The 16,102-nt window shown below is 42.0% G+C and overlaps 1 protein-coding gene across 2 annotated transcripts; it reads left to right on the forward strand.

The window, feature by feature from the left end:
* Positions 1 to 1,657: 1,657 nt before the first annotated feature.
* On the forward strand, positions 1,658 to 10,270 carry LOC105921554 (suppressor of cytokine signaling 6). Of its 2 annotated transcripts, XM_012857350.3 has the most exons (4): positions 1,658 to 2,049; positions 2,482 to 2,542; positions 5,976 to 6,080; positions 6,718 to 10,270. In XM_012857350.3, the coding sequence occupies exon 4, from the start codon at positions 6,845 to 6,847 to the stop codon at positions 8,450 to 8,452; it is 1,608 nt and encodes a 535-aa protein (XP_012712804.1). In that variant the 5' UTR covers positions 1,658 to 2,049; positions 2,482 to 2,542; positions 5,976 to 6,080; positions 6,718 to 6,844; the 3' UTR covers positions 8,453 to 10,270. The 2 variants fall into 2 exon arrangements, with proteins under 2 accessions (XP_012712804.1, XP_012712803.1); XM_012857349.3 differs by lacking the exon at positions 5,976 to 6,080.
* The last annotated feature ends 5,832 nt before the right edge of the window (positions 10,271 to 16,102 follow it).

The following is a 16,102-nucleotide window of genomic DNA, read 5'->3' on the forward strand; positions in this document are numbered from 1 at the left end:
GTGGAACACTGGATCAGCTTTACACCCTCAGCAGGATCCTGGAGGTGGCATGGGAGTTTGCCCAACCAGTCTACATGTGCTTTGTGGATTTGGGGAAGGCATTCAACCGTGTCCCTCGAGGGATCCTATGGGGGGTACTCCGGGAGTATGGAGTACCAGGCCCAATAAGGGCTGTCAGGTCTCTGTATGACTGGTGTCAGAGTCTGGTCCGCATTGCCGGTAGTAAGTCGGACTCGTTTCCGGTGAGAGTTGGACTTCGCCAAGGTTGCCCTTTGTCACCGATTCTGTTCATAACTTTTATGGACAGAATTTCTAGGCGCAGCCAAGGTGTTGAAGGGATCCGTTTTGGTGGCCTTAGGATTGCGTCTCTGCTATTCGCGGATGACGTGGTCCTATTGGCTTCATCAGGGCGTGATCTACAGCTCTCACTGGAGCAGTTCGCAGCTGAGTGCGAAGCGGCCGGGATGAAAATCAGTGCCTCCAAATCCGAGACCATGGTCTTGAACCGGAAAAGGGTAGAGTGCCTTCTCCGGGTTGGGGAGGATGTGCTGCCCCTAGTGGAGGAGTTTAAGTATCTTGGGGTCTTGTTCACGAATGAGGGGAAGATGGAGCGGGAGATCGACAGGCGGATTGGTGCAGCGTCTGCTGGGAAGCGGGTGCTGTACGAATCCGTTGTGGTGAAGAGAGAGCTGAGCCAAAAGGCGAAGCTCTCGACTTACCGGTCAATCTACGTTCCTACCCTCATCTATGGTCATGAGCTTTGGGTCGTGACCGAAAGAACGAGATCCCGGATACAAGCGGCCGAAATTTGTTTTCTCCGTAGTGTGTCTGGGCTCTCCCTTAGAGAAAGGGTGAGGAGCTCAGTCATCCGGGGAGGACTCAGAGTTGAGCCACTGCTCCTCCACGTCGAGAGGAGCCAGTTGAGGTGGCTCGGGCATCTGGTAAGGATGCCTCCTGGACGCCTCCCTGGTGAGGTGTTCCGGGCACGTCCCACCGGGAGGAGGCCCAGAGGGAGACCCAGGACACGCTGGAGGGACTATGTCTCTCGGCTGGCCTGGGAACGCCTTGGGATTCCTCCTGAGGAGCTGGCCCAAGTGGCTGGGGAGAGGGACGTCTGGGCCTCCCTACTGAAGCTGTTGCCCCCGTGACCCGACCCCTGATAAGCGGAAGACAATGGATGGATGGATAACACTAGTACCAACTGAATAAATGCCACGGAGTGGTGGTCATTTGGAAATTTCGCACAGAACTGTAAAAGCACAGATACATTTAGCAGTTTTATTTGTTAATAGACCTCAGGAGAAAACCAATTTGGCTACTTTAGTAAAAGAGAGATTACAGTCACTATTTGGATTGCCTATACGTTGCCTATACGTTTATTCAACATTCATTTTCTCTTCAACCCACCTAAAGAAAAAAAAAGCTCTAACATGAATTAATAACAATAATACTAATTATTATTATTATTTATTATTATTATTATTATTATTATTATTATTATTATTATTATTATTATTATTATTATTATTATTATTATTATTATTATTGTCGTTGTTCTTGTTATTGTAGGGTGAGCGCTCCCCCCACTACGCTTGCCTGAAGGATGTGGTGACTTGCTGCTGCTGTTTGATTCGCTGCACGTGAACACACCGACGCTGTTCCCATAATTCAACAGGCAACAAAGGAAGAAAGGAAGAGGCCGTGAGCTACAAAGAGTTAGCCGACCTAGGTTAAAATATGGCTCACTAATTGTGCCGTCGTCCGTTGCCAACAGATTCCCGTGTGTAAAGAAAAGTACAAAGTCCGTCCATGTTTGTGTTTTTCTACTTTGTTCTGGCACAGGAGTGACCTAAAGGGACGGCGGCGGCGATGTTTGCGACATGAAACGCTAACAAAGCTAACTGACTTAGGTAGTTAGGTAGCAGTCGCTACGCTAACGTTAGCCAACAATCGCCAAGTAGCAACTATTTTACCTACGTGTTTTCACCGACCATTCCGACAACGAATAAATGAATTGCTTTGGACAATAACACAACCAGAAGCGACAAGGTAAGCGACGCTGTTGTATGTTTTGTTATACAAGTTAAGACGTCTTAAGATAATAGGATAAAATCTGCTTCTCACAGGTCTGCTTGCTAACAGCAGTTTCGTGTTGGCTTCCACGCAGCCTAGCATTTATGAAACAACGGACGTCTCTGTTGTATATGTTATTTTTGTGGAAATGAAATATTCTTAGATTAATCAGCGAGTGGAGGGATTCGGGGTGTTGCAGTTTAAAGCATAGAAGTGGAAAGCTAACCAGCGTGGCTAACCTCCAAGCATGCTCTTGTGTCCGTAGGCCTTTCCAGGTCAGGGCATACCTGGCTAATTTCAGTGTTTTGCAAAACGTTTTCGTGTTTCGGTGTTCCTTAACAGTATCGTTATTTCTAAGTTATATCGGCAGACCTTTCCCTATCAACTTGCTTTTTCTTATTTTAACAGTAAGTGGAAGGAGGTGGAATTTGACCCATCCAACTGAGTCACCATTTTCCTGCAGATCATGGTGAGTAATCGGATTGCAGCTGTTTTGATGATCAAGCAGCTCTGTTTCAGCGCTTCATGTGGTAGATTTAGCTGGATTGTGATCTCGTTTCACGAAAACAGCTCTGAATGTTGGAAGAAGCATACAGTTAGTGATTTTCACAGATCTTGGTGGAAAAAAAGGCTTTGCTAAAACAATGACACTCGATTTGCACCGGAACCTTGTTAATATGATGCAAGGTAGGTGTTGTGGATGTTGGAACAGAATGTTTAGTGCTTTGACTTACAAGTTCAACTTGTTTCATGTTGGAGCTCGTGATTCAAACGACTGGTATGTCAAATCAACTTTTGCCTTTGAAATATATTGAAATACCATTAATCCGTTTAACATTAAGTAAGTCTTATTCACAGATTTTTGTCCTTTCTGCAGCACTTTTCTCGCTGTCCTCTGCAGGTTTTTTTTTTTAATTAAAACTTTAGCAATGTAAAATGCTTCATCCTGCCTTTCAGACCGTGTCTGAAACGAGTTAGCCAATTGTCATCAAATGGCGACATCACCCACGCAGTTACAAATTTATTGTTAACATTTATTTTTGAATTAGGTCTGATGGTTTCTTTCACATCCTCAACGTTTCCTTCTTGTAGAGATAACCTCCTCCTCTGTGTCACTGCTTTGTAGCAAAACCTGTAGCTTTGTTGTCACCGTGGCGCTCCCTGCAACCACTAGTGGTGAGATGTCTAACGCTGGCTTGTTAGTTGAATTTTTTATCTCAAGGCAAAGCGAAAAATTGTTTGAGATGGCTCGTATGTCGAAAAGCTCCATTTAGTCAACTTACTATTATATATTCATCTTACCTGTAGTGTTTTTAAAATCTTCACTAAGTTGCTATTAGCCTTAGGGGTGTGTTAAGAAAATTGAGTTTCCAATTATGAATCCATTCTCATATTAATTCCTAAAAATCCATTTATATTACCAAAGATTGATAAAAAATATTTTTTTCATTTTTGCTATGAGCCCGCCTTGACAGGCACGCGCAGAGAGCTCAGTTAATGTGTGTTTCAATGACAATAAAGATGATATTACTATTACTATTTTTATGACTGTGTACTCGCTGTCACACTATAAACTCCTCGGCTGCAAGAACTCTTCAGATTAAGCTGTTTTTTTTTATGTGACACAGAGCTTGATACCCTGAGCTGCTCCAAGCAAGCGGTCACAAGGACACGCAGCACCACAGTCCCTCTCTCTGTGCTCACTGACAGATGTGCGGTGGATGCCTGCTGGAAAAGAAACTGTTCTACATCCTCAACCGGCTAAGCTAATTAAACATTTAACTATCCCTTCTCCCGCTTTGTCCCCTGGGATAATGGGATAATGTAGACAACATAGCTCGACTATGAAGGTAAAAGGTCCAGGGAGAGTCCTGGTGGCTCACAGTCTGCGCACAGCACATCCACGTATGTGGGAGCTGTAATGTTGTTTTTTTTATATCTGTAAAGCGTACCAAGTGCCGACTTGTTAGTCTGTTACGTGTTAGTCTATTAGTTCTTCTTCTGCTCTGAGACCCTAGCAGGACAAAAACTAAACATAGCGGCAATCTCCACCTAGTGGTCAGAAGCATGGACCAACATACGTCACAGGAGCCTTCACTCTAGTCGATCCTTGTATTAATACAGTGCGGTGATACACAGTTTAAGCTAATTGGTAAAAGCATTTTATCAAGTACAGCCACCTTGTCTTATCGAGTCATGGATATACTTAACCATTTCAAATCGCAATGAAATCCAAGACACTTTTTTTTAAGATATCCTTTTGTTTTGTTTGGAGTTTTTAATTCCTAGTTTCAGAAATTTTGCCCATTCTTCCAGCAAAGTGCTACAGTAAGATAAAAAAACGACTCTTGCCTATTTTGCTCTGTCTGAAGTTTATCCACTAATGTTCAGATGGGAGACGTGTGAGGCTTTTAGCAGCTCTCATCCAGAATGTTTTTAGCGTGGCTTTGTGCATTTTCCAGTGGTTACCTTTTTTTTCCCTCTTACTGTGGAAGACCTGCTGTTTTCATCTCCAACTCTTTTATCTGTTGTTTGTATCTAGAGTTGACTTTCATGTTGTCCTTTTTTTCATTTTGGGTAGAGAGATGTTTCATGTGGAAAATACTTATTTACAACGCTAAAGCATGTTTTATTTTGCGTTTTGTAGTGGGGCGGATTCGGTTATTGTTTCTGCAAATGAATCTTTCCACACACTTTCAGTTTTACACTTTTAATCTACTTAATTCATCAGCTTTTATGTTCACATGTTTTATCACATGTCGTGATAAAGTTGTAGTCTCCTCACTTTGATAAATAAGTTATGACACGGCTGTACAGTTCACGTTTCCGGAGCTTCCTAAATTGTTTTGTAGTCAAACTTGCGTTTCTTCTTTAATAGATGGGTTCCATGCAACAGTAATGACAAAATGTCCATGCAGCAGGGGCAGAAATTCAGATTCTAGGGTTGCAGTCATTAATTGTATTAACTTATAAAAGTTTTTTCATAGGTGAGGTCCCCCACACCAAACTACTAGACACTAAAGCTCTGTATTTGTAGAAGAACAAGCAATGGGACTTAAGATGGAAAATACCATATTTTTCTCCTTTTACTTCCATATTGCCATCATAATGCTCACTATGTTTACAATTTAGCATTTTACCCACTTTAATCTAGCTATGATCAGGCCTTTGTCTAATTGGTCAGATTTGTCTGATGCGGCACATGAATGCATCCCAGCTAAATGCGGTGAATGCATCCCTTGTAATATTAGGTTTGCAAACAATAAATACGTTCTTATAAAACATTTCTGTTGTGCAGCTGCATAGAGGTGGTTGTCAATAGTTGAAAAGATATGGAGAAAAAAAATATTCTGAAACTTGGTTTCACTTAGTTTTGAAATGAACCATCTAAAAGTTTGCCTGAGACCTCAGAGAGATCATGCGAGAGCTCCAACCCTGTGTTTTGTGAACTTTCCCATCGTATTTCCCAGGACCTGAAATTCAGAGCGGGGTTGCGGGTTTCGCACGTTGTATAACCGATTCCCAAAATGTAAAACGTACGTTGCTGTGCGTTTTACTAGCCGATGTTATAAAACGTCCACTTTTAACCGCCACTCAGACGGTGTTTCTCACACAGCAGCAGTGAGAACAAGAGGCGGATTCAGCATAAAATGTGATGGCTAATGCTATTGAAAGTGCACAGTTGCAACGTGAAGAGGAAACGAAGGCGCTTCTAAAAACTGCCTCCTTTATTGCAGGAAACTTATTGGCCAAAGCATCTGGTTAAATTCATGAAAGACATGGAGTGTCCCGCTTTTAAAACGCTTAACACAGAGACATCAGGCTTTGGTAGTCACATTAATGAGAAAGGATTGTCTGAAATTAATAAATTAATTTCTTCCTTTGACTCCTGTGTTGTTAAGGGAAAGAAGTGAATAGAGGGGAACAGAGGAGACAAGAGAGCCACCTAAGATGACAACTAGGAAGGGAGAAAGTGACAAGAAACTAAAGCTGCATATTAATCTGAGGTATGAGTAGGACAGTGTAAGACGTTTTTTCAGGCTCACAGGTAGGGCTGGACATTATAGAAAAAAAGCATATTGATAAAATGGAAATCATATATATCAATATTTATAAATATCAAAACATTCTTAACCGATATTTTAAGTGTTGCTCTGGCCATTTTATGTTGTTGTTTAATGACCTGTTTTTAAATAAAGAACACAACCCTTTATTTAACCAATATTTTACCAAAACTGTAGGTCTTGAAAAAAATAAATAAATAAAACGGGTAGTCTCTGAACTCTTTGTAGCTTGGTGAAGGAGCTTACTGCGTCTGCGTTTGATTAGTTGGGAAGGTGTTATAACTAGTATGAATTTACATAAGCTTGAATTTAAAAGGAAGGAAAACTTTTCTTCTATTGAACTTTTTATTGACTTTTTTTTCCCCCTATTGAACCACACATCAATGATCGATATATATCGTTATTGAATTATTGTCCAGTCCTACTCATAGGTATTCCCCCCCCCACGTCCCCGTTTTGAAAACTGAATTTTAGGCTCTGGTATTTCCCAACGTTGAAACTTATAAAATGAAGTAGAAAATGAGTTATTCTATGACCTATTATTATCAAAGTGAGTAAAGGTGTCCTTTTCTGTCTTCAGGGATTTTTGGATCCACTGAATGGATGACTTGTTTCATGTGGCCTGATGGAAGGACATTGTGGATAGCGCTTTCATCTGGAAATCAGGAGAGCCGTCCCATGCCCCCCGCATCGGAGGGCCTGTCAGGATGAAGAAGATAAGCCTTAAGACGATCCGCAAGTCCCTCAACATAAAGGGCAAAGAGGAGGGTGACTTTGTCATGCTCCAGCAGCCCTCGGTGACAACAGAGTTTTCTAAGGACGACTCTCTTTTCGGAGGCTGCTACACCAAAGACCTTTCAGGGTGCGATCTTGGCTGTGAGGACGAGAAGGGAGGCCAAAATAAAGGCCGGTCCAAGAGCGAGGGCCTGATGGGGTCGCTAAAGAGGAGACTGTCGGCCAAACAAAAGGCGAAAGCGAAGGGCGGCTCCTCGGCTTTGTGTTCAGTGGATGACGACGACACCTTTTCCTCCTCCTCAGTCCCCATCAGCAACGAGGTGAAAGCCCAGAGACCGCACAGATCATCATCCCTGCGTAGTCACCATTACAGCCCCTCGCCGTGGCCTCTGCGACCGGTCAACTCTGACGAGGCATGTATCAAGATGGAGGTGAAGGTCAAGGCCATGGTCCACTCTCCTTGCCCCAGTCCCAACTTGAACGGCGTTCATAAGGAATTTCACAACTTCCAGATGGAAGGTCTCTTTCAGGACCAAGCGGCGTCCATTAAGTATCTCCAACAACCACAAAACGGTGAGCTGCATCTAAACATCGATGAAAATGACGTGCCTGTGGAGCTGGGGCTGACGCCCCAGGACTACATCCAGTACACGATGCCTTCAGATGATGGAATGTACCCAGAAGGGTCCCACTCCTTCTGCTTAGATAGCTCTACCCCCATGGAGGTAGTGACGGAGGCAGACAAAAGGTCGCTCCACGCGGAGCCGGGACACGAGGAGCACGAACTGGTTAATGGGTTGCCTCCAGACCTGTTCATGGAAACCTCGGTTAGTAGTATTCTTTTAGGTTCTGCTGGCATGGTGCTCCAAAGCTCTCGGGCGGAAGTGCCGCCTCCCCTCAGCCCACTTCTGCCACCCATGTCAAACAACGGACACATCCCTAGGACTTTTTCCAGCTTCAGCTCCACAGACAGCCAGGTAGCGGAGAGGGTAAGACATCACCTCAACTTTGACCCGAATTCAGCTCCTGGAGTCAGTCGGGTGTACGACTCGGTCCAGAACAGCGGGCCCATGGTGGTGACCAGCCTGACCGAGGAGCTTAAGAAGCTGGCGAGGCAGGGCTGGTACTGGGGTCCCATCACGCGGTGGGAGGCGGAGGAGAAGCTGGTCAACTTGGCTGACGGGTCGTTCCTGGTCCGAGACAGCTCGGATGACAGGTACCTGCTGAGCCTGAGCTTCAGGTCGCAAAGCAAGACTCTCCACACACGCATCGAACACTCCAACGGGCGCTTCAGCTTCTACGAGCAGCCCGACGTCGAGGGCCACACGTCGATCGTCGATTTAATCGAGCACTCCATCAAGGACTCTGAGAACGGAGCGTTTTGTTATTCCAGGTCTCGCCTCCCAGGGTCTGCGACCTACCCCGTCAGACTAACCAACCCAGTATCCCGGTTTATGCAAGTGCGCTCCCTGCAGTATCTTTGCCGCTTTGTCATTAGGCAATACACGCGGATAGACCTCATCCAGAAACTGCCCTTACCCAACAAGATGAAAGATTACCTGCAGGAGAAGCACTACTGAGGACACCGACAGGGCCGTGGGAGCAGTTTGCACTTTTGTGTTCAGTTAAGATTTTTGTTTTTAACCAAGGTTTACAGACAACCACAGTTTGAGACGACTGGTTCTGCTAGCTCTCGATTCGTGTTTCAGCGACCCTGTCATTGTCCATTCCGTTGTGTTCTGTAGAGCTTTTATTTGCTGGTCTTGAAGGTTCTGCATCCAGTAATACGTTTATCCATTGCAAAGCCTGAACAAATGGCTGAGGTGAAAAAGTTAGCTTAGTTGGAAACGATGAAGTGCAAACATTTGGCCGTTGTGACGTGTGGTTATGTTTACCATCCAGCTGTGCTAATATAATAGAACATCGTTAATTATCTGCAGTAAAGTCGGGCCTGTGGGGAAAAATAAGATTTCTCTGAACTGAAAACTTGTTGCATTAACTAAGCTGTACATTACAGAAACAAGAAAAAAAGTTTGCTACAACTGCTTCATCTCTGCAGACTGACTAGTTTTGCACATCTTTTGCCTATCAGTTTTCTACATGTTGAAATTATTTTTTTTTTTTTGTTGAGGCATGATCAAATTGCAGCATCAGGCTTTGTGCAGTGAAACTTTGTATTTCAGATATTGTAAGGGCTGATTGTGTACGTCCGTTCTTCAGAATGGTGCTGGCGTACAAACACGGATAAGTGTGTTGGTAAAAAGTTATAAAGCTAACCAAAGTACTAAGTCGCATGTAGAAAGCTGTATAGCAGAAGATGTCCAAGTTCTGTCAGCCAATGGGATGCTTTCAACAGCTGGGTCTGAGAATTGGCTTTAAATGGTATGGCTGCATTTTGTCATTATGCATCTTTCAAGGCTAACGGTACTTCTAATGCTGGATTATGATATGCTTTTTTTTTTCTAGAAAAGGCATCAACTAAATGTATGGACTAAAATAAGTAATCTAAAAATACATGAAAATTTACATTATGCATTGGGAATCGTGCTAAATCTCCGCATGCATGTAGAAAAGGCGTTGACCCCGGGCTCACAACGAAAACGGTGCAGAGCCGGTGCCGCAAGGAAGCCAAATAATTAAAAATCAATGTGTCCACTCACATCAGTTGCATGCGGTTGCGGGTCCGGTTACCGAGGTCGTGCAGCGCTGCAAAAATATTCCTTAAGAAGGAAGTTTGGCCGGACGCCGCAGCGGTCCCCTGATCAAACTCCTGAATTTCACCAGCCAAACAGGAAACGTCGGGCGCTAGACGGGATAAAGTTCCGGTGAATTTCAGAATAAAATCCCCTCACAAATTTGGAAGAAAACGGAAACTGAGCGGCTTTGGAGGATGAAATGAGATATTTAAGCGCACGGATAAAAAGTGAAAACCGTGGCTATTTTTTTTATTTATTTTTTTTATAATTTATCAGGTATGGCAACAGAAAGGACCACATGAACGTCTGTTCTCGCCCAGCGACATTCCTGCAGCCGCAGCTAGCCGCCGTTTCCCTAGAAGTGTGAGTCGGGGTTAGCTGCAGACCGGAACTGGATCAGGACCGCAACCCGCACCGCATTCAGTGTGAGCCCCGGGTTAGACTGTCGGGCTCGAACTGGGTGATCCACCGGGGCGGAGGTGTGGGACAGGGAGGAAACGGCTTGGTGTCGGAGGTTAACAAGTCGCACAGCTGCATCAGCCTGCATGAAAACCTCAATCATTCTACAGCTAAGCAATCTCATGAAATCCGGGCCCAAAATACTCTTAGAGATGCATCGAGAAGAATTGTTCTGCCGACATCGGAACCGTGGCTTTTATGAAGCTTGGAGCTGAGACAGTTTTTTTTTTTTTTTTTTTTTTTTTTTAAAGCAGATTCTTATTTATCTCTAAGAGCTAAAATACTAAAGTGTAAGGACAGCATAGGTTTGGTTTTCCTAGCCTTCCTTCTATAAGAGGTTATCAGTATTTCTTTTAGGACCAGAGGGCATGGTCCTACAAGGTATTCCTAATATTATAAAAAGCTACTACGGTGCTGAAGATTAAATCATCTTTAGCATGCTATTAGAAAAGAGCACAGCTAGCATCATTGAAACGCCAATCTGCCTGCTGTTCTCAAAGAATGTCCAAAAGGCTGCCGTCATTCATAAATGCGGCCTGTTCCATGACAGACGAAGTAAAGAAAGGCTTGATTTTTAAAACGGCAGTGTTGCTGAACTCCATTCTGCCTTCTCCTTAAGTCTCTGAGCGTCAGTGAACTGTCAACATGTCTCGACATGTCGTGGAAACAGCTGTTTCCTTTTGAGCAGCTTATTACATCTCTGTGCTTCCTTTTTAAATTTACACTTTCTTCCGTCAGCAATGCCGACTTCCACACCGATCACTGTGGTTAACACCGTCTGGTTATAGTTGGGTTTGGTGTTTTCACTGATTAGGGAAAAAAAAGACATTTCTCGATGCATCTCTAATCTGTATGTAGCGCTAGCATCACCTAATGCTGGAAAAGACGTGGACCAGGCAAAGATGGTACAAGCTTTTGGGAAAAAAACGATTTTTTTGGGGAAACATTGTCCTCCGCCTTGGAGCGGATGTCATGGTCTTAGCATGTGACAAACGCTCAATCAAACCTGCACGCCATGGCTGGCGTCTGAAGATTTCACGTTTTTTTGCGTTCTCTGCCGTTTCATTTCTCTTCATATCGTCTGGAGTCTGTCCTCAGAGCTGCACTACCACATGTTATCTCTATACTCAGCTGATGGCGTCAGAGTAAAGGGAAGAGCACACGGTATCCTACGCAAGTGCTTTATATGGATAATTGACAGGGAATTGTCTCTTCACAACATGAATGATCTTTTATTTTGGCATCGGTGTCCTTAAAAGTATTGGGAGATGGTCTTTGGCGACTTTGGTAGGTCTCTAGCGGATAGTTTTAGTTGTAGTTAGCTGGGGACGTTTGTTTCCGAGGAAGCACAGAGGAAATTAGATAGGATCTTTTGAACGGTGTTGCATGTTTAAACACTCGGCGTTTTAAAGCTTTGAGTTGTATAGGAATGAAGGATTTAAGATGTGTTTTGGGTGTATAGAGAGATGTTTTTTTTTTTTTGTTGTCACAAAATGGGCTGGACATTTTTTTTGTACAAAAAAATGTATTTTTCTTCCTCTTCATTGTTTGAGTTGTTGGTTTTTTTGTTGTTGTTGGTTGTGACATTTGCCATCTGGGGGATGGGGCCGTACAAAAGGAATGTACGCTTGTCTGAGGTATCCTTTTTTTATTTTAGCTGCCTGCAGACCGGTTTCTGAAAGCATGGGGGAGCATAAGGACTACAATGACACATAATTTGCACTTGAACATTCATTGAACCTCTCTTTGCCTCAAGTTTTTCCCTCAGATGGTGTTTTAAGTAAAAAAAAAAGTGTCACAGATTTGTCATGTATTCATATAACTAAGACTAAAAAATGTTTTTGTTTCTTTTTTTGTTTTTGTCATATCTGTGTGATTTAAGGGGTCACACACCAGCATCATTTCAAAGCTATTCCTAATTGGCTGTCAGGGTAAGGGATCATAGCGAGAATGTGGATGTATATTTCTTTTTACCCCCCTTTGTGTATGTGAGGACGTTTTTGAGTCGAAATGTGAAGACGAATTGTCTCTTTTTCTTATACGGTGTGTAATCCATCTTAATTGTAATTCCATTTTAGTTTTTAAAACAATTGTCTGACCCTTTTCAGGTGGTATACTTGTGCAAGTAAAGCCTCTCACTGTTAGATTCCAGTTCAGACTGCTGATTTGAATTAGTAACAGCTGTTAAGCACTTAACATGCTCCAATTTCGGTTTTTGTTTTCCTTTGTGCATCTCAGTGAGTGAAGGTAATTGTTTACAGCATCATGTTTGGACAAAGCCTTCCCCCCTTTTTTTTTTTCTCCTTTTCCTCACGTTAACATCTTGGTACAATTTAGAAAATTCCTTTAATGTGTTTCACACATTTGTGCTGCTTTTGGATATTATTGCCTTTCTTGTATTTAACAGCGGTGGGACTAGAACGTCGCCGCTCTAGATGTATGTACACATAATGACTTGGTTGTCATCTTGGGAGAGCAAAGCAAAACTTGCAATTTGTTAATGACTGTGGTCAGTTAAAAGACAATTAGAATTAATTAGTAGAGCCTCTGTAGAATTACCAGTTCACTCCAGTTTACATTGGTTGTCAACTTTCCAAAGTAGATAGTCTCTTTTTGTATTTTCTTTTGGAGGAAAAAAAAAATCAATGATTTATTGCACATTTTGGATACAGTTAGTTTTTTTGTATCTGCCGATTATAAATTATAAATAAAACTATATTCTAAAAAAAGGAGAAATTGTGTCTAGTCTAATCAAATGATTCTTTACAGGTTTATTTTAGTCGTAGTGACAAAAAGGTTGATTATGGTGTATTTATTTCTGTTAATTTTGATAATTATGGTTTACAGCTAATCAAAATCCTGTTTTCATATTTAAATTAAAATGTAGCAAAGGCTTTTATATATATATATATATATATATATATATATATATATATATATATATATATATATATATATATATATATATATATATATATATATATCTCAATCTTACGTTACAGCTGCATCCTGTAATGTCATGGAGATAACGGCTTACTTGATGGTTGTCCAGCAGGGGGTCATTGATACTTGCAATAAGGTCTGCAAGCCACCAACACGACTTTGCTAAAGAAGCTAGCCACTTAGATTGTTTTATTCATGGATATTAATACAAATGATCAATGCAAAATAAAGCATATTTTATATTAAGAGAAAGCTTTAGTTGAAGGAAAAAGTGTGATCGAAGCAACACAAATACCCACAACTTGAAACCATTGTAAAGTAAAGCTCATTAAAGAGTTTGGGATTCACAAGGATTGGTCTATGCCTAGAGTCGGTGCTGCGAGAACCAGAACTGTCACATTCCTTGTGACAAGCCACTCCTGAAGCAGATGCATCAGCGACGTCATACCTGGGAAAAGCAAAAACAGGACTGGGTTGTTGCGCCTTTGTCCTAATTTTAATTTTCAGGTCAAGGTGAGTTCTGCATTTCATTAGGAGAAAAAATGTAGGTCCAAGGAAAGTTCACTATCGGATGATTTGGGAAGCCGTGTTTGCTAGTGTTGGTCCAGAGTGTTTCATAAAGTCCAGAGTCAGTGCTCTGGTCTACCACGAGCATTTTAGTACATTCAGAGCTTTCCTCTGCTGTCGAACTTTATGGTGATGATTTTGTTTTGTCATCAGAACTTGGTATCTGCAGAGACTGCCAAAAGCACAAATGCCTGCTTCAGTGACCATGACATTGCTCTGCTTGATTGCCCAAACACACCAGGTCCAAACCCCACAGAGAGTTTATGGAGTATTGTGAGAAGGAAGATGAGACATTAGACCAAACTCTTTACACAAGCTGAAGGCCACTTTTAAAGAAACTTGGGCCTCACACTACATATACTTTGCATCATAAAGAATATACTTTTTGGTAACCTGAGATTTTTATATTAAAATCTATTTTCTTGGCCTTATGTGATTTTGGAGAAAATTAGTTTTTGAATTTTCATTAGGTATAGACATAATCAACAGAAAGAAATGCTTGACACATACCTAATCAGTTTGTGTAATGAATTAACAACCCTCAGTTCTTCAGTTGAATCACAGAAATAAACTTTTCGATAACGAGCCAATTTTTATTGGGAAACAACCGTATTTTTACACTCAGAGAAGCCGGGCAGGATTTATCACTTTACCTTCACAGTTCGCATTGGATGCAGCAATGCGCCCGTTGGGAGCCAAATCGGGCTTGCAGCTGCGTTCGCAGGTGATATCATGGAGGTCTATCCACATTGAGCACAAATTGGCAGCTAATCCTTGAGCTCTGGTTGTCTAATATACAAAGACAAGTGGGGTGTTCTTTAAATACATCAGGGCGAAGCAGAGACGGGGTAAATATGAGCCGCAGCATTCCCATCCTTGCTTCAACTTAACTGTGGGAAACGTGAGAAGGTTGAGTGTGGTGTCAGGTTTGGACTTGGGTTTACTGAAATGCGCTTTGCATGCTGATGAGGAGGTAGACTTTGTTAACTTCTTTGTCTGACAGGCCTCTCCAGGCATCTGAGGTGAAGATGCATAACTGTTTACTCTCTCTGCCCGGTTCAGTATGATTTATTCATGGCACGCACTGGTGGTTGCATGTCATATTGAGATGCCTTTATCATCACAAAAGGACTCCTCTCTGTTTTTGCTGTTTACTTTTTTTTTTCTTCTAATTTGCAACTTTTCAAACTCTGACTCTTTTTAACTGTGTGCTCAGAGTTTAACGGGAAAGGTTTTACTTTCAGAGAGTTGAACTTGACATGTGGTGACATGCAATTTTTTTTCAATGTTGAATTTTGTCAAGCTAATGTGATGTTTGTCCCTCTAACCTTGCTGCTTCTTGCACTTAAGGTTGCCTCCTTTCAGTGCTTTACTTCTGTGTGACTGTTTGGAGGGCACATTGTTACGTGCGTTTAAAAGGAAAGTACACCCTTTTTTTTAAAAAAATCTATAAGAGTATAAATACAAAAAAATTATAATTCCCCCTTGCACTGTGATGGACAAAAGCAATTTTATCTAATGCAAATAACTACTTATACTTTGGATTAGATCTGCTTTACACAGGACTAAGTGCAGGCCGTAGAAATTAAAATCCACTGGAAAGTGGATGGTTTCTGCAGGATTTTGGAGAACACTACTGCTATTGACAAAGCTTTTTTTTAAAACAGACTAGTCTGTGCTGATTTGAGCAATTAGTTATTTTCTTAACAGGAAAATCCCTAAATAACAAAAAATTGTTCTGCAACATTTGTATGTTTTCTGCCCGTTGGCTTGCTGCAGCATACCTTACCCATCACTTGGTGATAATATAAATGAAAACAAAGAGCATGTAAATCACAAAAGGAAAGAGAGGCTATTTATTACAATCTCGAATTATACCATTGATCCATTACCTTCATTCTGATTACTTCTTTTTAAAAGCTTTAATTACTCTTTTATTGCTTTTTTGGGTAATGGTTCTCTGGTTTTGGATGCTGTGCAGCTGAAAAGATGTCTACTAATCTCTTTTTTAACCATTGGGCATTTGTTATGATGCATAACCATAGCAACAAGGAGAAAGCAGCTGATTTACATCTCAAAAGCTCAAATAATACCTGAGCTACAGCCCACAATCCCGGATGAGTTGTAAATTAGGTGCCGTGGATGCAGAGCAGGAGCAAAGAAGAGAGAGAAGGAGGAAGTTCAAACTCTTCTACTCTTCTACTCTCTTCCACTGATTATGATGGGAGATCGTTGGGAAGTGGGTTGGATGAACTCCAAGCCCTAGCCAGAGTATTGGGAGTGCAGTATTATGTCTTTTACCAAGATTTGGCTGCAGGATCATATCCACGACTCCAGTATCTTTCTGTTGGGTTCTCTGACCATTTGGACTGACAGAGATTCGGAGGGAAGCAGCAAGAGCAAAGGAGTTGGATTGGCTGTGCTTGTGAAATAAAGATGGTGCAATCCAGGTAATCATTACTGTGAAATGTTGTCGCCACAGCCCAGATATTGAACTGCTAACAGTAAGCTTTTGTGCATATTTATCCAGAATTCACCATCATGATTTTGGCACTTTCTTACGTT

The sequence above is a fragment of the Fundulus heteroclitus genome, chromosome 21, assembly GCF_011125445.2.
Source record: "Fundulus heteroclitus isolate FHET01 chromosome 21, MU-UCD_Fhet_4.1, whole genome shotgun sequence".
Classification (NCBI taxonomy): domain Eukaryota; kingdom Metazoa; phylum Chordata; class Actinopteri; order Cyprinodontiformes; family Fundulidae; genus Fundulus; species Fundulus heteroclitus.